The sequence below is a fragment of the Humulus lupulus genome, chromosome 7 (genome assembly GCF_963169125.1).
Source record: "Humulus lupulus chromosome 7, drHumLupu1.1, whole genome shotgun sequence".
Taxonomy (NCBI): Eukaryota; Viridiplantae; Streptophyta; class Magnoliopsida; order Rosales; family Cannabaceae; genus Humulus; species Humulus lupulus.
The window spans coordinates 21,017,973-21,039,165 of NC_084799.1; the positions used below are offsets into that span (position 1 = coordinate 21,017,973).

General features: G+C 34.3%; 3 protein-coding genes across 3 annotated transcripts; 1 reads left to right on the plus strand and 2 right to left on the minus strand.

Moving 5' to 3' along the window:
• Positions 1 to 1,469: 1,469 nt before the first annotated feature.
• Positions 1,470 to 6,837, plus strand: LOC133790913 (mitogen-activated protein kinase kinase kinase ANP1-like). Its single transcript, XM_062228753.1, has 17 exons — positions 1,470 to 1,936; positions 2,216 to 2,257; positions 2,790 to 2,855; positions 2,936 to 3,046; positions 3,132 to 3,212; positions 3,291 to 3,368; positions 3,470 to 3,552; positions 3,806 to 3,887; positions 3,999 to 4,099; positions 4,240 to 4,279; positions 4,431 to 4,490; positions 4,591 to 4,640; positions 4,751 to 4,955; positions 5,046 to 5,282; positions 5,573 to 5,910; positions 6,013 to 6,080; positions 6,317 to 6,837. Exons 1-17 carry the CDS (start codon positions 1,619 to 1,621, stop codon positions 6,412 to 6,414), a joined length of 2,058 nt encoding a protein of 685 aa, XP_062084737.1. The 5' UTR covers positions 1,470 to 1,618; the 3' UTR covers positions 6,415 to 6,837.
• Positions 6,838 to 7,188: 351 nt separating this feature from the next.
• Positions 7,189 to 9,208, minus strand: LOC133790915 (probable microtubule-binding protein TANGLED). The gene is made up of 4 exons (XM_062228755.1): positions 8,916 to 9,208; positions 8,643 to 8,785; positions 8,438 to 8,496; positions 7,189 to 8,268 (listed from the first exon to the last, which is right to left on the minus strand). The coding sequence occupies exons 1-4, from the start codon at positions 8,994 to 8,996 to the stop codon at positions 7,424 to 7,426; spliced, it is 1,128 nt and encodes a 375-aa protein (XP_062084739.1). The 5' UTR covers positions 8,997 to 9,208; the 3' UTR covers positions 7,189 to 7,423.
• Positions 9,209 to 9,646: 438 nt separating this feature from the next.
• On the minus strand, positions 9,647 to 13,872 carry LOC133790914 (kinesin-like protein KIN-14S). The gene is made up of 12 exons (XM_062228754.1): positions 13,681 to 13,872; positions 13,508 to 13,588; positions 12,923 to 13,065; positions 12,683 to 12,779; positions 12,321 to 12,584; positions 11,944 to 12,223; positions 11,691 to 11,852; positions 11,369 to 11,584; positions 11,228 to 11,265; positions 10,963 to 11,126; positions 10,755 to 10,868; positions 9,647 to 10,655 (listed from the first exon to the last, which is right to left on the minus strand). Exons 1-12 carry the CDS (start codon positions 13,694 to 13,696, stop codon positions 9,867 to 9,869), a joined length of 2,364 nt encoding a protein of 787 aa, XP_062084738.1. The 5' UTR covers positions 13,697 to 13,872; the 3' UTR covers positions 9,647 to 9,866.
• Positions 13,873 to 21,193: the final 7,321 nt, after the last annotated feature.

Consider the following 21,193-nt stretch of genomic DNA (forward strand, 5'->3'; position numbering starts at 1 on the left):
GAGTTCCATCGAGAAATATCAACAACCTAAATTTATCGAGCCTATCGAGCCAGCATCGAGCCTATCGAGCTAAGAAAAATCTGTCTGTCTAGATAAATAACCATCGAGCTACAGTCTAGTCTCATATCGAACCATTATCGAACCTATCGAGCTATGAAAAATCTGTCTGTCTAGATAAATAACCATCGAGCTACAGTCTAGTCTCATATCGAACCATTATCGAACCTATCGAGCCCTTGTAATATAATACAACATATCCTACCGAGCTCTTATCGAGCTCATGTCGAGCTCATATCGAGCCATAATCGATCCATCATCGAACTGTTCAAACTACCTTATCGAGCCTACTATCGAACCATAATCGAACCTATCGAGCCACTGGTTCAAACCCAGAAAAATTTCCCACAAAATCGGACAACCCATTCCACAAATCACAGATTCAACAACGATATAAAGCAAATATGGACTTGGGTTCAAGATTTTACCTTAGTTTTTTAAACTTTGAAGGAAATATGCTCCGTGGGTCTCGGGTTTGACAGAAAAATGGGAGTTTGCAGTGGGCTCGAGATCGCCGGAGAAATGGGAGAAGGTGGGGGCTCGACGGAGAAGGTGGGAGCTCGACGGAGATGCGGGCTCGACGGCTCGACGGAGATGGCGGCTCGACGGCTCGACGGAGGTGGGGGTTCGATGGTTTTTGGGGGATTTTTGTGAGACTGAAAGAGAGAGAAACCGAGACTGAGAGAGAGAAGGCTGAGATTGAATGGGAAGGGTATTTTCGGTAGGAGGGAAAAGCTTAGCATTAATTTGAAAATATTATTAATGTTGGGATTTTTTGGTAATATTAAGTATTATTAGAGATAAAAAGTGAAATTTCCCAATACAATCTTGAAGATGACTTATTAATATGGCTATAGCTATTTACACTAAATAATATATATGTTTTATTATTATTATTTATTTTGGTATGGGAAGCACTAAAATCCAATGTAACTCCATAATAATAGATAAAAATAAAATTACCAATTCGAAATGGGGAACAAAAACATGATTCATTTATGTGCATAGCAGTGAAAGTACAAATATAGATCTATTTGCACCAAGTCCCATGAAATAAACGAAATGTGACACTATTAATGAGCACACTTCCAAGCAAGTGAGTTTGCATTTTTATTGAATAGAATCATCTAAGATATTGGCATTAATTAACCACAAGTGGGCACAAACAATAAAATAAAATAAAATAAAAACCCCAACTTATTTTTTCACAAGGTGATTTGGAGTTTGGAAAACTACTATTATTACCTCCCTATTAAAAATAATAAATTTTACTTTAGTGCACTAAGTATAAATTTTGGATTCTTAATTAGTAACAAAATTGAGTGTTTGTCCATTATTTGATTCCATTTATTATTATTAAAATGGTTAAAAATTATTATAATCATATATTTGAAAAAAATAACATGGGTCACCTTTTCCCTCCCCCGAACACTCTCTTTCTTTCTCAATTTTTTCACTCTTTTGCCGACCAAATGAAACCCCAGTAGAGTCCCAACTTTCTCATTCTCCGACGCGCTTTCTCTTTCTCCCTCTCTCTCTTCCTCTCTCCCTCTCTCTACAAATGCAGGACATATTTGGATCAGTTCGGCGATCATTGGTGTTTCGTACTCCGCCGGATAATGAAGAGTCGTCCACATCGCCAATCGGAGGAGTAGGAGGTCCAACTCTGGTGGATAAGATCAATTCCTGCATTCGCAAATCCAGAGTCTTTTCCAAACCCTCTCCGCCGCCTCCTCCCCCGCCACAACCGGCGTCGATCACCATGGACAATGCGCCTGCCATCCGATGGCGCAAGGGTGAGTTGATTGGTTGCGGCGCCTTTGGACGCGTCTATATGGGCATGAATCTTGACTCCGGAGAACTTCTTGCTGTTAAACAGGTCGCTTAACATGGTTTTTTAAAATTATTTTTTGATTGATTTTAGTTACTTATTCGGTTTTTTATTTCTGGTTACTATTTCTCCTAGTGATTAGTTAGTGGTTTTCTCTTTGCTTTGGTTTAATTACTTTCTATTTCTAACTTGGATTTCGAGTTCATTTTCGAACTTTTTCTTGGCCAATTTTATTAGTTTTTTCCTTCTTTTTTCGCATTTGTAGTTCCATAATCAGTTATATTTGTGTAGAATCTAATTTCGATTTCTTTACTTTGGGGTTTCCAGGTTTTGATAGCAGCAAATAGCGCTTCAAAGGAGAAAACGCAGGTTTGAATTCAAACTTCTTATGTTTTCCGCAGATAGGTAATTGAAGTTGGAATATGTTTGTTCATGGTGGCTAGAAAGTTTTTATGGAATTTTACGTTCTTCATAGCACGTTAAACGTCAAAACCAAGAAAAGTAATTAAACTAGAAATTGCGGCTATTCTGCTCTCTTTTTTTAGGCACTGAGTCCCTAACAATGAAGTGAGTTTGGTTTTATTTTCTGTAACCACAGCCTTCTATACACTTCTGCTAATTCAGGCGAGTTCAAATGGTTAGGATTTAAGTGGTGTGTGTGTGTTTGTGTGTTGGAGGAGGAGAGGGGTTTCAATTGTAGATGGGTGCATGCATATATTTCATTCTGTTTATTTAATAAAATAAGAAGTCACCCTTAGTGGTTTCTTAAGAAAACAACGCTTTTATTCCCTTTTTTTTCCCTCTCTCCTTGAGAAGTAAAAAGAATAAGAAAACCTTATGTTCAATGCTGTTTAATTGTATGAATTTGTTTATTGATCTACTGATTTGATGCTACAAGTAGACTCATATCAAGGAGCTCGAGGAAGAAGTGAAGCTTTTGAAAAATCTTTCTCATCCAAACATTGTTGTAAGTACAAACCTCCGGTGTCTAATGAACTGTTAAAAGCCTATTAATATTCTAATTGTATATTCGTTTTGGCTCCTTAGAGATATCTTGGTACAGTGAGGGAGGAGGAAACTTTAAATATTCTGTTGGAATTTGTCCCCGGTGGATCAATATCATCACTTTTGGGCAAATTTGGGTCTTTCCCCGAGGCTGTAAGTCCTTGCTAATTAAACTTGCATATCTGGTTTTTGTAATAATAGCTGTAATTTAATGCTCATATAGCAATCTGTTAAACAGGTTGTAAGAGCATATACACATCAGTTGTTACTGGGATTGGAGTATCTTCATAAAAATGGTATCATGCACAGAGATATTAAGGTATGTTTTCTTGGAGAAAAGAGTTTCCTTTCCTTATTAGGTGTAAGTGGATGACATGCATTTTGTATTAAATTTCAGGGAGCAAATATTCTTGTCGATAATAAAGGATGCATAAAACTAGCAGATTTTGGTGCATCAAAACAGGTTGTTGAGCTGGTATGTACAGTTTCTTATCCATCACCTTTCACATATGTATTATATTTAACTAGTGTTTGTTTTGTAAATTTGTTTAATTTATTGTTTTGTTATTATTGTAGGCAACAATTTCAGGTGCCAAGTCTATGAAGGGTACTCCGTATTGGATGGCTCCTGAAGTCATTCTCCAGACAGGTCATAATTTGTAAGGACAATAATTACCATCTTAGCATCTTCTTTTCATTATGAATTCCTTAGGGGATAGGATGAGAGTTTCTTGACTGAGTGTATTGTTTGATTATGGAAAAAAAAGAACCTTATATGCAATCATTTACAGTGTCTGCTTCACTTTTGCTGGTCCTTTGGAGATAATTATGAGAACTACATGGCATAAATCCTTTTTCTTGTTTATCTTTTTGAGAGCTGAACATTACTACTATATGTGAAAAATTGGCTAGCTCTGCTGATATATGGAGTGTGGGGTGTACTGTAATTGAGATGGCCACTGGAAAACCTCCATGGAGTCAACAATTCCAGGAGGTAATTTTTTGATATTCTCTTATCAGAGATATTCTTCAATCACCAATTGATTGGCTTTGTGTTACATTCAAGGTGTATTTTTGCACTAAAGAATTTTTTTTTTTCCTTTAGGTTGCTGCTCTTTTTCATATAGGCACTACAAAGTCTCATCCTCCAATCCCTGAGCATCTTTCTTCTGAGGCAAAGGATTTTCTGCTGAAATGTTTGCAGAAGTTTGTCAAATCTCTCTCTCTCTCAGCATTTTAGTTTGAATTCACAAAATATTATTGCTACGAAGCATGCTGCATTAAATTTTAATAGTGAAATTATATTCCTCTATTACTGAAGTTTATTCATTTTTGTCTAATGGCAGGGAACCCAATTCCAGGCCAGCTGCATCTGAATTGCTTCAGGTTATATAAGTTGGTTAACTTCTCTATATGTTATCTGAACATTTCTGGCAGAAGACATCTTGTATTATATCTAGTTTTACTCTAATTTTTTGGAGCCGCTTGCTTCTGATTACCATCAAAGTTCTAACTATTCAATGCTAAATATATGCAGCATCCCTTTGTGACTGGAGAAGATATGGAATCACATCGTCTTTCTTGTGCTCCTGTCATGGTTAGTATGGGTGAACTGAGTTGTATTGTACTTGGTCACTCTTATTTTTCCTGTTCTCTCTGAAATTTTATTGATAAGGAGGTTTTGTTTGGACCATTAGGAAAATTTGGAAACACCTATGCCATCATGTGCTAAAAACTTGGAGACCTTGTAAGCATTGCAATTTATCCTCTCTCTCTTAAGTGAAATTTTACCTCAGGTAGTGTTTTGCTGTAATTGCTTTCTTTGTCTTTAACTTGGTAGTTCTATTTAATTCCCAGTAAAATGTCAACTTGCTCAGACACAACTGATATCTGTAACATGGGTACTCTGCACTGCTCAACTGGGTCTCCTGGAAATTTATTGGATAGTAGGTGTAATTGGAAAGGAAATAGCAGTGATGATGACATGTGTCAGATTGATGACAAGGATGATGTCACAATGAGTGGAGTAAAACTCAATTCTTTGATTTCTGATGACTTTAAGGTAACTGATTTTCATGTTCGCTGGTTTGGATACTTATTAAGTTTTCAACAGTGGCAGGTCTTAATTGACTATTTGTTCTTTTATACCCAGAGTTTTAACCCTGTAAGTGAGCCATCTGAGGAATGGGAATGCAAATTCAATGGAACTTCAGAAGGAGAATACAAAGGATTAAATTTGGAAACTGAGCAACAGATTCCTTTGCCGACTAAATGTGCTGAAACTCTTAGTGATGTGGATAAAGATTTCTCATTTCCTTGTGGACCATCACTTTCTGAGGATGATGATGAACTGACCGAATCAAAAATCGCAGCATTCTTGGATGAGAAGGTAATGTTTGTAGTTGTAATAGGCTGTCATGTATTTTAAAAGGACCTGGGAGCAGGTATGGGTTGTAGATATTCATACCTATTACACTTTCATGTTTTCCTCTAATTTGACAATGTGGAAATGTCCCATAGCGATATCTAAGCCATTCACTGTTTCCCATGTCATATTGTTTGACTCGGGTATAGTATGGTTAAAGTAAAGGGTCCCTAATTCATTCTGTGGTCCTGCTTTCTTAGATTTGCTTTTGCATTAAGATTATTTTGTTTTTAATCTGTAATAACAAAATTCAGGCTCTCGAACTGAAGAAACTGCAAACACCCCTGTATGAAGAGTTCTTTAACAGCTTGAATGCAGTTGCCTCTCCCACTTACGTTGAAAGTACATGCGATGAAACTACTCCAAGGTACTTGAAATTACCTCCAAAAAGCAGATCACCCAGTCGTGGTCCTATTGGTTCCCCATCTGCCGCAGTTGATTCTCTTAGTACTGGAAGCCCTGGGAGTAATGGTAGGCCTGTATCAAGTATTTGTAATGCAAGTGATCAAACTTTGAAGAACACACCTTCACCTCCTCTCAATAATTTGAAAGGGCTTGCTGTTGATGCACAGCAGGAGCCAAATAGTCCGAGGTTTGTTCAAACTTTATACGTTTCAGCTTCCAATGAATTAATAATTGTCCTTCAGAATTTTTGCAAAGTGAGTATTCTGATATTTTTATATTGAACTTACAGCATGAGCTTTTTGGAGAGACAGAGGAAGTGGAAGGAAGAGCTTGATCAGGAGCTTGAGAGAAAGCGAGGTTAATATTTCCTGACTTTCCTAGAAAAGATTTAGATGCCAACTAAATATGTTTTTCTTGTTGTGCCCAATATGTTGTAGTTTGTTCTGATTCTTTTGCTTGTTTCACTTTAGAATACCAGAATTTATCAAACCACATGAATAGTGATAAATGTTTAAGTGTCCCATAGAAAGACTAATTACATATAATTTTACCAAGTAGCACAAAAGTTTCATAATTGTGCAATCTGTCTGCAGAGATGATGCGTCAAGCAGGTGCAGGAGGGAAAACGTCATCACCTAAAGATCGAGCCTTAAATAGGCAGAGAACAAGGTTTGCGTCTCCCGGAAGCTAATGATGTATCCAAGAGTGTTTTTGCTGGCCTTTCGAGAGTTCTTCCTTTCGTATAGTAGAATCACTGAAGCTGCAATATCTGGTGAGAAAGAATGGTAAAAATAACACCAGCTGCAGTCAGTTTTTGAACTCCACAACGAAAACAGCAGTGCGACTCATTCAATTCAATTCCTCATTGCTCATCTGACAAGTGGCTGAGCTACATTGAAGTGTGAAATCATGAGATAATTTTTTTTTTTTTTCCCTTTGGGTGGTTTTGGTGAGGAATACCTGTTTCTTGAGTTTGTATCCAAGTGCATAGAATTTGTAATAATTTATGTAGAATAATTTGTGATTAGAGAATACTATGAAATTTTATGCCACTTTTTAGGTGTGGTTTGATCAGAATACATCGGAGTCTTGTGATTACAAAATACATTTTCTCTCATCTGGCATACCTTAACTTATCGTTACTTCTTTAAGTATAGCCTACATAGGTAGATAGTATACCTTAACCGAAAGATTAACAAAAGATTCATAAGATATTATTACATACAAGTAAACGTTACAATCTTGTATGCAATTAATTGAATAAGGCAAACAACAAATTTCATGGAAAATTCACACCTTACAAGGAAAATAATAGAATCAATAATCAATATGGACATCGAGAAAATATCTTCGAACAACGAAATCCATTCCAAGCCAAAACAAGATGCGTAAGTTTAGGTACTTATTGTTACTTCTTTAAGTATAGTCTACATACATAGGTAGATAGTATTCCTCAACCGAAAGATTAACAAAAGATTCATGAGATATTATTACATACAAGTAAACGTTACAATCTTGTAATGATTGCAATTAATTGAAAAGGCAAACAACAAATTACATGGAAAATTCACACCTTACAAGAAAAATAATAGAATCAATCATATCAATATGGACATCGAGAAAATATCTTCAAACAACGAAATCCACTCTCCAAGCCAAAACAAGATGTATAAACTCAGAAGCCATCCCAATCCCACACCTCAAATTCTTCGAGAAGAAATTCCAACTGGGATAGAACAAGCTGGACGTTGCTTCAATCCACTCATTGTAGTTATTATCCCATCACTACTCTTGTAAACACTGCTCTTTCTGCTCCTCAGGGGTGACACCAACCTTGAAGCCAGCCTTGATGGAGAGAATGAACGGCGTAGTTTCGTGGCAGTTGACATCTTTGGAGACTTATTGGTGGCTCTTTTTGGTGGAGAACGAGAAATCAATGGTGGGGTCTTGATCTTCACCTGAAACTTCGAATTCGTGTGCGGCGATTTGATCAAGAACTTATGTGGAGTGTGTTGCTGTTGTTGTTGTGTGTTTTGTTGCTTGTTTCCTCTTGCAATGATTGGAGACATTGTCCTATAAAACTTCTGCTGCTCAGTTGAATTTGTAGAAGAGGCTGTAAACAGAGGATTTGGAAACAGGACAGCCTTTTTGGCCCATGGCTTATGCCTTGGTGATACTCTGTTTGCAGCCACAAATCGATTGTTTTCTTTCTCAATTTCTCTTTTGTTGGGAGGAGAGATCTTGAAGTTGATTCTGGAACGAGCCCGTCTGAGAACTGGCGAGATGGATTCGTACTGACTTGATCGAGTTTTGTTTTGCTTTTCCTTCTTTCTTTTGGCCTTGAGCTCTGTGTCTTCTTCAATGTGATGAGTTTTCTGTTTTCTGGGTTGACTTATTGGAGTTTTTGGATCTTCTAGAGTGATTTTCTTCTTGGTCTTGGTATTGACTGAAGCAACTATTTCTTTTGCAAATTGACTCGCTTGGAGAATTTCTCCCACTGTTTCTCCGACAAGCATGGCCGGCAATGACATTCGCCGCCATTCCCCTGCATCGAATAGATTTATTAGACAATGCTGTAATATCATTGCTTTGTTTGGATACCGAGAAAATGTAATATCTTTGCCAAGTCTAAATTATTTCATTTTCTTATTTAAGAAACTTAAAAAGAAACCCATTTGCTTCTGATGATGAAATTCAAGGGTGTAAGAGAATACCTCCTGAGTTTCCCGGAAACTTCCCCACCGGAGATTTCCTAGGGGCAGCATTTTTAATCCTTCAAATTTACGACAAAATACAAAGACCCATTTGAGCGTACTCATCAAATAACAATAATGAAGCTAAAAAATCCGATCTTTACGAAATAATTAAACAACCCAAATGAGTATAATCTCTTAGATATATATATATATATATATTTACCTTATAGACTCTTGTTTGCATCTTAGGCTAGTCTTAAGGTAAGCTCTGGTACTTCGAGGGCTAAGAGTCACGCCTGAGATCACCTTCGTTCCACCTGAAACTGTGTACTGTAGCTCCTGCAACCGAACCATGCATCGATCCACCTAAACGAACCCAGAAAAAAGAAACTCCATTAAGAGAACTCATGGTCCGATATTTGAACTTTCTGTAATTTTCTCAGAAACCAAACAGAGAGAAAGAAGAGAAGCTTGCAAAAATATAAACATGGCTCACCTTTTGAACAATTTCCCTGAGCAGAATCGGATTGAGAGCTGCTATCATTTTCTTCTGCTTAGATGGACTTCTCGCAACCATTTTTACTGAAGCAAATAAAACAATTAGTTTAGTAAGGATTTCTCTCTTTCTAAACTCTCCTGTTCCTTTTCTTAGTTTATCCTCGAAGTGAAGATGTCAAACATAGAACTCTGGTATATTTTTTTTTCTTTATTTTTATTTATTTTTCCTTCTTTAAGTCCCAACGGTCGAATTTATCCAACGTAACCCCTGAAAAACGGCACTCCCTCTCTCTCTCTCTCTCTTCTCTATTTTCAACTTGTCGCATGCTTTTGATCTCTTTTAAAGTGAGCCGTTGGTTAGTGTGTAGATCCAACGGTCGGGTCTATTATAAGACGTTTAACTTCATTTATTCATCTTCTTAGCTCTACTTTAGACAGCTGCCACCGTAAGCCGCTTAACTGTCATCATATTATTCCAAGAATGATCTATTTCTTTTTCTTTTTTTGCTAAAAAATAAAATATTTGAAAGAAAAAATAGTATCTATTTTCTTCCAACGGAATTTAACTAAATGATGTTCTGTTTTAATGATGTGAAGAGCTAAAAAAAACCCTCTTTTACAGTGCTTTTCTACTCTCCCAACTCAACTGAGTCGTAGAATTCTTGCTTTCACTTGGATTCGACAAATGTCTAATATTCAGTTGAATAAAAGTTGAGAAAAGAAGTTGGATATGGTATACATTACAACAACCAATCTCATAGAAAGATATGAAATTATAATTCGTAAGCAAGGAGCATACATTACACTTGAAGCTAAACACAAATGAAGGATACATCTTATAAGAGACAAAATGAAAATGGAAAAATGATTGCTTGAATCTTTTTGGAGAATATAAGCAACGTTCACTGAATTTGAATTTGAGTCTATTCAAGGTAGTAGAGGCACTTGATTAAATCTCAGATATAGATCGAGAAGGAAACAATGATGGCCTCCTGTTGATTTTTATGCCTCTCAGCTTCAGTGGACTCCAAACCACTGGTTTCCGTTGCAGTGCAATGACAGCCCCACTGCCGTGCTGCTGCCTCGAAATAGAACTTGCCATTGCTGGTGGAGGACTTCCCATGAACTTGCTACTCCTGGCAGCCATTGGCGTCGTCATCTCAGGCATTGGAGAGAAGAGCCTGGAGTAACGTGCCTTCCGTGGATCCTTCACCATTGACAACCTGCCACTTTTAAAAGCTGAAGTGCGGAGTGGAGATAGGTGAGAGGAGGAGTTTGACTCGGGGCGAAAAGTGGCAATGGAGACTCGTCTTCTAGGCTTGAGAGTATGTGAAGTTGTACTACTATTTGGAGAAGGCCTGGTAGTAGCAATGGAGATCCGTCTTGGTTGGAAAAGGCTTCTTGTGTTTGTTGTTGTGGTGGCTGATCCTGCTGTTGTTTTGGGAATGTTTTCTTTACCGTATGCTGAAGAGATAAAGCTACTTTCCCGTCTTCGTTTTGGTAGAGGGGATTGAGGAGGGGGAGGAGGCATGAGATTGGTTAGTTTTCGCAAGGGTAACCTCAATTTAGAATTGGGAACCAATGGTGGTTTCTTCTCCAATACAGTCTTCTGTGCTGCTGGCTTTAGACCTAGAGATGACACTGCTGAGGATGGAGCAGAAGCAGCTGCAAATGCTCTACTCTCCTGTTTGAGTCTGGTCTTTCTTTCTTCTCCTAATTGGTTCTCAAGGTCTCTTACCTGTTACAGAAAAGCATCTCTGAAATTAGGAACAAGCTTCATATAACTAACTCTGCCCGCCAAAATACACATTTGAAGAATATTTATTAAGCAAGTTACCTTATCTTGAAGATTCCTGCAGATTTGCTCCCGAGCTGCAAGCCTTAATTGCAAGGACTGCACACTATCCTGTAGTTTTTTGGTTTCTTTCTCATCATGCTTAAACTTTTCCGCCTGTGGATATTTAATGTTGAATAATAATCAATAGTTGTTTAAACCCTTAAAGTTAGAATGTGACCAAGACTTTGACACTGATTGTTTAGCATACCATTTGCTTGTACTTGAGAAGCTCAGTAACGTCTGCATGTTTGCGAGCAGGTCCGCTCTCAATTCCTCTGACTCGACTAGCAAAATTCAAAGAGCAAACTGTTTCTCCTAGGTCTGATGAACTTGGACTGATTTGGACAAACATCAAGGTTTTGCAATCTCCTCCTGAGAATTCAAATTTCGATCAGAATACATATCATATTTAAAGGTGCATTTTTTATTTGTCAAAATAACCGCTGTTAGACACAAATTACATATAGGCTCACCTAGAGAACTTTGCAGTATATGAGTGAGCTTCGAGTTCCTGTTTTCAAACAAAAAATGACGGAGATGTGAGATATAATGATCACAAGTTTCTGGCAAAAGAGAACTTTACATTCATACATAAATGGGGGCGAGAGAAATACCTGTAAGGTATATGAGATGTTTTAGATGCAAGGGCAGAGATAACATCACCAAGGGCTGAGAGAGATTTATTTATAAACTGAGATTCCTTCAATCTTTCACCTTCAACTTCAATCCTTCCAACGCGCTCACTACCAGCCAAATCTACTAGCCACAGATTACTCTTCGTTCTTTGTCCATTTATTAGATTTTCTCCTTTAACACTCACTCGCAACAAGCTACAACAAAAAGAACATTTCATTGGCACTGGTGGATCCAACTAATCTAAACATTTAACAAGAGACTAAAAATTTAAAAACAAAATCAAGGTATCATGTGGAGTACCAGTGAGATCGGCTGCTCATTTCATTGGCACTGGTGGATCCAACTGATCTAACTCGGCTTCCAGACTTTAGCAGTTCCCATACATCCTCAGTGCCAAAAACACGAGATTCCAATAGTCCGGGAACTTCTTGGGTTCCCTCTGCAGATTGCTTTATCTCCAGCCTTCATGAACACACACACACAAGAAAAACTTAGTTCTCTCAACTCTAAAGAAATCACTGAACTAGTTCGATATTCACAAGAAAAAACTTACTTTTTAGCTGGTTGGTTGTTGTTATCCACCAAGAGATCTCTAATTTTCTCATTATAAACCTCCAACATGCTAACAAACAATTCAAATTTCATGACGCCAGCTCTTTCTTCTGAAACACGAAACAACTCCTCCACTGTCCTGTAATTAACTCCTCTGTTTTCTGGTGTTCCCTCCATTGTAAATGTCTTGCCAGTTCCAGTTTGGCCGTAAGCAAATATGCACACGTTAAAACCATCCAATACCGAAGTCACAATAGGTTTTGTTTGAGTGAAAACCGTCTCTGCAAGATTAAATTAGTTAAGATTCTTTTGCTATTCAAATAAGTACTTTAGCTACTACACTAAGCCATACTGAAATTGGTGCAAGTGCTCACTTACCTTGATTGTCTTCAGGTCTAAACACATGATCAAACTTAAATTGTTTTTTTGAAGTATCTGAGGAAATGACCTGAAGCTCATTATCTATAGATGAGTCATATTCAACAACTGAAGTACATCCATTTTCAATTTCACTTTGGTTCAAGGGTCTACATCTGCAAAAGACCCTGATATTCCCTTTTAGCTCAATTACTTCATTGTAGAGTTGCTTTCTCTCAGTAGATTCCCTGATGTACTTCTTCTTTAAAAGTTCATGTTCAGTACCTAAAAAAAACCATATCAATCACCAAGAAAATTTTAAAATCGAACAAAGCAGAATTAACATATTAAGAATACATGATTATTTATTAGTTAAAACATACTGAGAAGCTGAAGAGTGTTCAGAACTGCAGGGTCTGGAAAGGAACTAGTCGTAAGCTTAACTTGATCAGAAAGGACAGCATGTTCCTTCTTCAAATCCTTAAAAAAGTGAAATAAAAAGGAAACAAAAAAATTAAGAAGAACCATAAACAAAAAAGCACAGTAACTCGGTAATTGTTATACTTGGACATAAACCCTTCAATGTCTGCAAGAATACTAAATGTTCTATACTCTAATCTTACCTGAATTTTGGTGCTCAAATCAATAACTTTCTGTATTATCGGAAGGGTCTGCCCCTGATCTCCAGAGGCATCTTGGGTTCCATTTGACATGCTCGTCTCATCCGTCAATTCAAAATCGCCCTCAAATTTATCAGAGGTAATGTCTGATCATCACATTGGAGAAGAAGAAATTGGCCATTATTAGCAGAGAAAAACACAACATTTTAATCTTTATAAAACTTATTCACGCTGAAAGTCTCAATTCAAATAAAATAACTTAAAGGTGAATTGATTTTAGTAATATCTTATAATAGTAAGAACATAAATAAATGAAATTGGTGCCAGAATCTAAAAGCAATGAAACATATATCCCCCGCAACTTTTGTCCACAAGTTTCATTTACAAGGTTCTACACAGCCTAACCCCTAGTCAACCATTTTTTAAAAAAAAATAATTCAGAGGGAGTCAAAATTAAAAGACAAAACATAATCAAGAAAACTAACAATTGAAAATCCTAGAAAAATAAAATGAAGAAGAAAAAATGTATTGATATGTATTTTTGACAAAACAAAATGTATTAGATTTACACAAGAGAAGAAAGCGAACCTCGCTCAGAGATGACCGAAGGCTGGAAATCTTGATCCAAAGCACATTCGCAGTTGTCTGAACGTATTTCCACCGTTTGATCTGCAAAGGACAATCAAAAGTTCAAAGTAAAGAAACGTTGTAAAAATTAGAACCCAGCGCAAATCGAAGGGAAAAGAAGTAGAAGATAATACCAGAAGTACTGTCCATGGTTCTAAAACAAGAGCAAGATCGTGAATTTCACAGAGAGAGAGCGAGGGAGAGAGAGATTGAGGACGAAGACGAAGACTGGAAGATCTCTGAGAGCTAGAGCGTCAAGTTGAGAGAGAAGATAGAGAAAGGGAAAGAGAATTAGAGGAGAGAGATAGGTTGTAATCGTTATAAGCGTTGCAATGAAAGGGTAGGGTTTTGATTGATTCAAGTTTGAATTGAGCAATTTCGGACCGTCGGATTAACTAAAAGAAAACTCTCACTCTAACGGCTATATCTATGATCACCCGGAGCTCCATCGAGTCATGGGCTTGGACTCGGCCCTGAAGACTCGGATTAATTGTCGGTTTCTATGAAAACACTGTCGATGATATCTTGCGTCGTACATTTATAAAATTGTCGTTTTTTAATTTTACTATTCCTGTCGTGTTCTTTTTTTTTTTTAGTGATTGTGTTAGTGCAATTAATTTAGGGTTTATACTTTTTTGGACTTTGTCTTTTTTTCCATTACCTGTTTGGACCATGTGTTTTGACAAATTACTTTTTGGACCCTATATTTTGTAAAATGGTTAAAATAGAACCTTAAACTCGGTTTTGATCAATGTTTTCTCAACTAAAATCACAAATAATTTATCAAACTAACAATTCAGAACAAAAATAAAATTATTCTGCTTAAAAACTGTATTGTTATATTCAATTTTTCTTCATCAAAATTGAGTTTAGGGTTATATTTTAATAATTTTACAAAACATAGGGTCCAAAAAGTAATTTGTCAAAACACAATGTCCAAACAGGTAATGAGACAAAACACATGGTCCAAAAAGGTATAAACCAATTAATTTATAAAAATAAAGAGCAATCTTTTTGTTTAGTTTTAATGTTATAAATATGCTTATTCAAATATGTATTTATTTTTATTATTTTTTTAATTATTATATAAATTTTAAATAAATAAATAATATATTAAAATATTAGGACAAAATATTATCTATAATTTTAATAAAAACTGATTCATTTTTTTTTCTTCAATATATAAAAGAATAAATTATAGTTCACTAATATATATATATATAAATATTTATATCAATAATTTCTACATATATGAAATCTAAACACAATATTGACATATATATATATATACTAGGTAGAAGTAACGTGCAATGTACGTTTAGTTTTAAATTTGTAAACTGGTTCACTGTTTTTTTTTAAATATATATATATATATATATAATATAATGAATTGCAGTTCTATAGTATATATAAATATTTATATCAATAATCTCTACATATATGACATCTAAACACAACATTGATATAGATATATATATTTACATTTACATGACTACATGACATATATATAAATTACAATAATATTTAAAAATAAATTAATAATAGAAACAAAATAAGAATAGAAAAAGTCACAGTGTAGATATTAATATACATGCATCAACTATTTTTAGTTTCTAACGTATCTCGCAATGTCTTTTGGTGAATTTGATGAAGAAAAATAGTTTCAATCACTTGATAAAAAACAAACTAGAGCATAAATTTATAAGATAAAAAATGATATGTATGTTTTTATTATTTTTAAATAAAGAAGATTTAATTATTTAAATTATCATGAAATATTTTTAAAATATCCTATTTTAATTAATTAATTTATCTATTTTTGTTTAAGTTTATGTTTGTTCTAGTTTTTAAATTTGGCAGTGATAACAAAAGATTATATATTATATGTTTAATATAATATTAAGTTTAAGTTCAATTAAATTTTATTGAAGTTATAAAATATATAGTTTTATTATTTTTAAATAATTATCATTGTAAAATATCTTTAAAATATCTTATTTGAATTTGTTTAATTATTTATTTATTTTATTTTATTTAAATTTAAGTCATGTTTACAATCTACCATTAAATATAAGAATATTCCGTTAAAGTTAACGAAAAAAATAAAAAATCGTTCAAACAAAAAAAATCCATTATCTACACACTTGTTATGTAGAAGAGATATATATACTAGATAGAAGGTAACGTGTAATGCACGTTTTCTTAGTTTTATTTATAAAATTTATTAATTATTTATATTAATGCATATAAATTTCAAATAAATATACTTTTTTAATTAAATAATTTATTTATTTTTGTTTAAGTTTATGTTTGTTGTAGTTTTTGAACTTGGGAGTGACAACAAGAGATTATATATTATATGTTTAATGTAATATTAAATATTATAAGTGGATTTTAAATTTAAGTTTCTTCCTAGATTTTTTTAAAAAACAAATTTGTTGCTAACTGACAATAGATTATATTATATGTTTAATATGATATTATTCTAATAACTGAGTTTAAGTTTAATTAAATTTTATTTAAGATATAAAATGTATAATTTTATTATTTTTAAATAATTATTATTGTAAAATATCTTATTTTAATTTGTTTAATTATTTATTATTTTAAAATAATTATCATTGTAAAATATATCAAAAATATCATTTTTTAATTATTTATTTTATTTTATTTAAGTTTAAGTGATGTTTACAAACTACCGTTAAATATAAGAATATTCCATTAAAGTTTACATTAAAAAAATAAAAAACCGTTAAAACAAAAAATTTATGTTATCTACACACTTTTTTATATAGAAGAGATATATTTGCATGACTACATGACATATATATAAATTACAATAATATTTAAAAAGAAATTAATAATAGAAAAAGTCATAGTGTAGAGTAGTATATATGTATTAACTATTTTTAGTTTCTAATATAACTCGGAATGTCATTTGGTGAATTTGATGATGAAAAATAACTTCAATCACTTGATAAAAAATAAACTATCACACAAATTTATAAGATAAAAAAAATGATATGTATGGCTTTATTATTTTTAAATAAATATGATTTAATTATTTAAATTATCATAGAATATCTTAAAAATATACTATTTTAATTAATTAATTTTTGTTTAAGTTTATGTTTGTTCTAGTTTTTGAATTTGGCACTGACAACAAGAGATTATATATTATATGTTTTAACATAATATTAATATTATACATGGATTTTAAATTTAAGTTTGTTGATAGTTATTTTTTAAAGAAGTTTGTTTCTAGTTGATAGTAGATTATATTATGTTATATCTTTAATACGGTATTATTCTAATACGTGAAGTTTAAGTTTAATTAAATTTTATTTAAGTTATAAAACATATGGTTTTATTATTTTTAAATAATTGTTATTATAAAATATCTTATTTTAATTTGTTTAATTGTTTATTTATTTAATTTGATTTAAGTTTAAATAATGTTTACACTTATTAAATAGAAGAGATATATGTATATTTTTCCTAAATGTAATTCAACCACCTAATGAATGAAAAATAATACAAGGAGTTTCTTTTATCTTTTTTATTCTCTAGTTTGAAGACATGCAAAGTTAAATCATGAGTATGTGATTTTCTATCATAAAAAATAAAAAAAAAATACATTCTACCCAACATAAAAAAAAGTCCCAAAAAAATTAGACAATGAAGATTATATATATATATATGACAATTCTCCTATAGGGGTTTCACTTTAAGCCCTACCGGTGGGGCTCTCAGTGTTCTCGACTTGTGAATATTTTTTTTTATGACTGTGTATATTGTAGCTATTTAGAGCATTCTGCAAATTTTCAGAAAATTCCGAATAGTTTACAGTACAAAAAACTAAGTTCAAACATATTGTTGCACGCGTGACTAATTTTTTTTATACGCGTGGAAAACAACATGTTTGAACCTAGTTTTCGGTACTGTAAACTATTCGAAATTTTCTAAAAATTTGCAAGATACTCTAAACAACTACAATATACACGGTCATAAAAAAAATCGCGCTGAAAATTGTTCACGGGTCGAGAACACTAAAGAGCCCCACTGATAGGGCTTAAAGTGAAACCCCTATATGAGAATTTTCCTATATGTATAATAAAAACGAACAATTCTTCTATAGGGGCTTACTTTAAGCCCTACCGGTGGGGCTCTCAGTGTTTCTCAACCTGTAAACAGTTTTCACCGCGATTTTTTATGACCGTGTATATTGTAGCTATTTAGAGCATCCTGCAAAATTTTAGAAAATTCTGAATAGTTTACAATACCGAAAACTATGTTCAAACATGTTGTTTTCCACGCGCATAAAAAAATTAGTCACGCGTGCAACAACATGTTTGAACTTAGTTTTCGGTAATGTAAACTATTCAGAATTTTCTGAAAATTTGCAGGATGCTCTAAATAGCTACAATATACACGGTCATTAAAAAAATCACGCTGAAACTGTTCACGGGTCGAGAATACTGAGAGCCCCACAGGTAGGGCTTAAAGTGAAGCTCCTATAGGAGAATTCCCCTAATAAAAACTACTCAAGTAAGAAATTTGAAATTATATAGATATTATTTTTTGTATTAACACGTGAGAAGATCATTTCTTTGTTGTGTTATCACCTATGTTGCTCATTTCATTTTCGATCATTTATATGATTACGAATTTATGATACGATAACACCTTAATGTAAGGATATATATATATATATATATAAGTGATTACTTAATGGTTATGTCAAATATATACGTTAAATTTTCCCCGTCAGATGGCCAACGATTTTTCCTTGGTCTTCCTAACTTTTTCTTTCTTTGGACGACCAACTTGTTGTTTCTCTACAGGCACATCAACTTCCATATTATTAATGTCATCTGGAACTGTCCAATCATCCTCGTTCCTAGTTGGGTAAATGGTTTCTTTGTACGAATCCCTCCATGACTCAATGGTGTAAAACATGGACCACAAAGAGTAAATGTTCACCCGACGCTCTAGAGCTGCTGCAACTGCATGGACACAAGGTATGCCTATGAGCTGAAAAACCCCACTTGAGCATGATTTCGTCATCAAATTCACCTCATCATCACCGTCCGCATTAGTTACATGAAATTCGAACTAGCCAAGGGCATAGACATTCATGAACCTTTCTTTGTCAGCAATTTGTGACAAATCTGCCTCCATCAGGGGGGATAATTTGGTGGTACTCTTCTCTGACTCACTACGTCATTCAGAAAACCAAGACTGCAATGTAAACCGAATGAATTCCAAAAAAGTTGCGCATCCCTGGTCTTGTTGTTGAATCCTTCAGTGTAGTTGCTTGTCATTATATTGTATCGTTTCCCATGAAAGAAAGGACAAGACCACTTATCGAAACCAATTCCCCCTAGATATTTAGCTATAGGAAGATCCATTCGCTTAATATTTTCAAAATGCTTTACAAATTGGATCTTCTTCCATGCATAGGTTGTTGCATACATCTCATTGTGACAGTGATCAATCTTGAACTTAGCTTTTACATTCATACTTATGAGATGGAAGCAAGCGTCATGGTAGACATCAGGAAAGATAACCTCTAGAGCATGAATAATGCTAGCGTGCCTCTCTGATACGAAATTCAGGTCATCAACGTCCTCAATGGCTTCCTTCAACTTCGTCATGAAATATTTCCAAGAGTTGTGGTTCTCACTATCCACCAACCCGAGCACAATTGGATATAAGTGACTATTCACATCCAACGCAGTGACACATAGAACGTGGCCATTGTACTTGTTCTTCAAGAACGTGCCATCCACACATATCACAGAATGACAAGATCTGAATCCCCTTCTGCAAACTCCGAGGGAAAAGAAGCAATATAGGAAATGACCATCTTCAGTGACAAAATCAATAGTTTTACCTGGATTCTTTTGTTGCAACATGTGCAAGTAGGATGGTAACTTAGAATATGAATCTTTATGTGTCCCCCTAACATACATAAGTGCCTTCTCTCTACATCTCCATGCCTTTTCATAACTCATATCAATACCAAAATTTTTCTTCATATCCTCCTTTATGTTGCGTGACATGTAGTTGGTCCCATCAACTGCGTATTTGTTCTTTATGAGGTGCCCAATGACCCAAGGTGTTGCTTGACGATGATCTTTCTGTCGCACTTCTAGTGAGCATGTATGTACGCTCTTGTACACCTGTGATCTCAAACATGGAGGACATTGGTAATTTTTTCCTTCTCAGTCTCCAATAACAGTCAGGATCCTTGCATGTGATATACCACACGTCAATACCAGACTTTTTCACCACAAACTCAAAGTTATTCTTCATTGCAAATAGAGCAGCTTTGGTTTTTAAGTCAATCTTGTCCTCAAAAGTCTTCCCAACGTGTAGTTCTCCCAGCGGTGCACCAGATGATGATGAGCTATGGGTTTTAGCAGATGCATCAATATCTTATTTTGTAAACATTGGGGCACTCCATCTGGTGTGATCCTCTCTTGATACGATTGTATCCCTCTACTTAGTGTTATCTTCTGTCCTAGCAGGACGACTATTGCTTCTTACAGGTGTTCAACGTCCTTGAGTTGGGAGGTGTGCTTGTGCAAGAGGAGGTCCTGACTCATCTTCTACTTGTTGTGCTTCGGAAATGTCTAACCCCTCATTTGACACATCTGTACTATAATACGATTCTGAATCATCCCTGGAACCGGAACCATCATCATTATCTTCAAAGCAATTACCAATTGGATCATCATTCACATAGGGATCATACTCATATGCTTTGGGCACAACAGTGGGACCTCTATGTGGTATATCAAGCTTAACACTAGCCATTGGATCAGTAACTGGAACAAAAGTGCCCGCCTCACTATTAATATGTTTGTAACTACTAGTTGTAGGAGATGGATCAACACTGATCGTGTCTTTTTTGTTCACACTAGGAGAGGGATCTGATATGGCATTCTTCTTAACTGGAGTTACACATAAGTCAATCCGTTCTTTCGATGTTATTCCTAAGAATACACAAACTTGACAATCATTCCTCATTTGAACCTGTGAAAATGGTTAGTCGCTGCATACGTACGACATCTCAAGTTTCAATCCATACACCTCTCTATCCACCTGAAATGTCTGTTTAACGCCCAAAATGTGACAACCACTAAGCGGTGGTTATAGTATAATCGGGCGGTCGATCCACAAGGAGGTAACCTAAAATCAAAAGGTTAGTAGGAAATAACACAAAAAGTTAGTAACAAGAAGTAAATAAAATTGTTAATGGAAAGATATTTGAGATTTTGGTATTGTATTTTTGATAAAGTGATGAAATGAGATAAGTGAAATAAATGTAAGATGTAATCAAGAGTTTGAGAAAATGAAAGGTTTCAAGAATCATCCATATGCTTGCTTAGTTACTTGGTTACTTGATTTACAAAAATACACAAGTAAATAGTTCACATCCCAACATTTACTTGAAAAATCTAACATTAAAGTCCATAGTTTTTTTCTAACAAAAGTCCATTTGAGTTATAAAGTTCTTTACTTTAAAAGCACAAAGTTAATCTTATGAAAAATCTAAAAATGACAAAATACCAAAGGGCAATAATGCAATAGAAGATTAGACATAAAATTATGTATCAATATTACTTTTACTAATTAGAA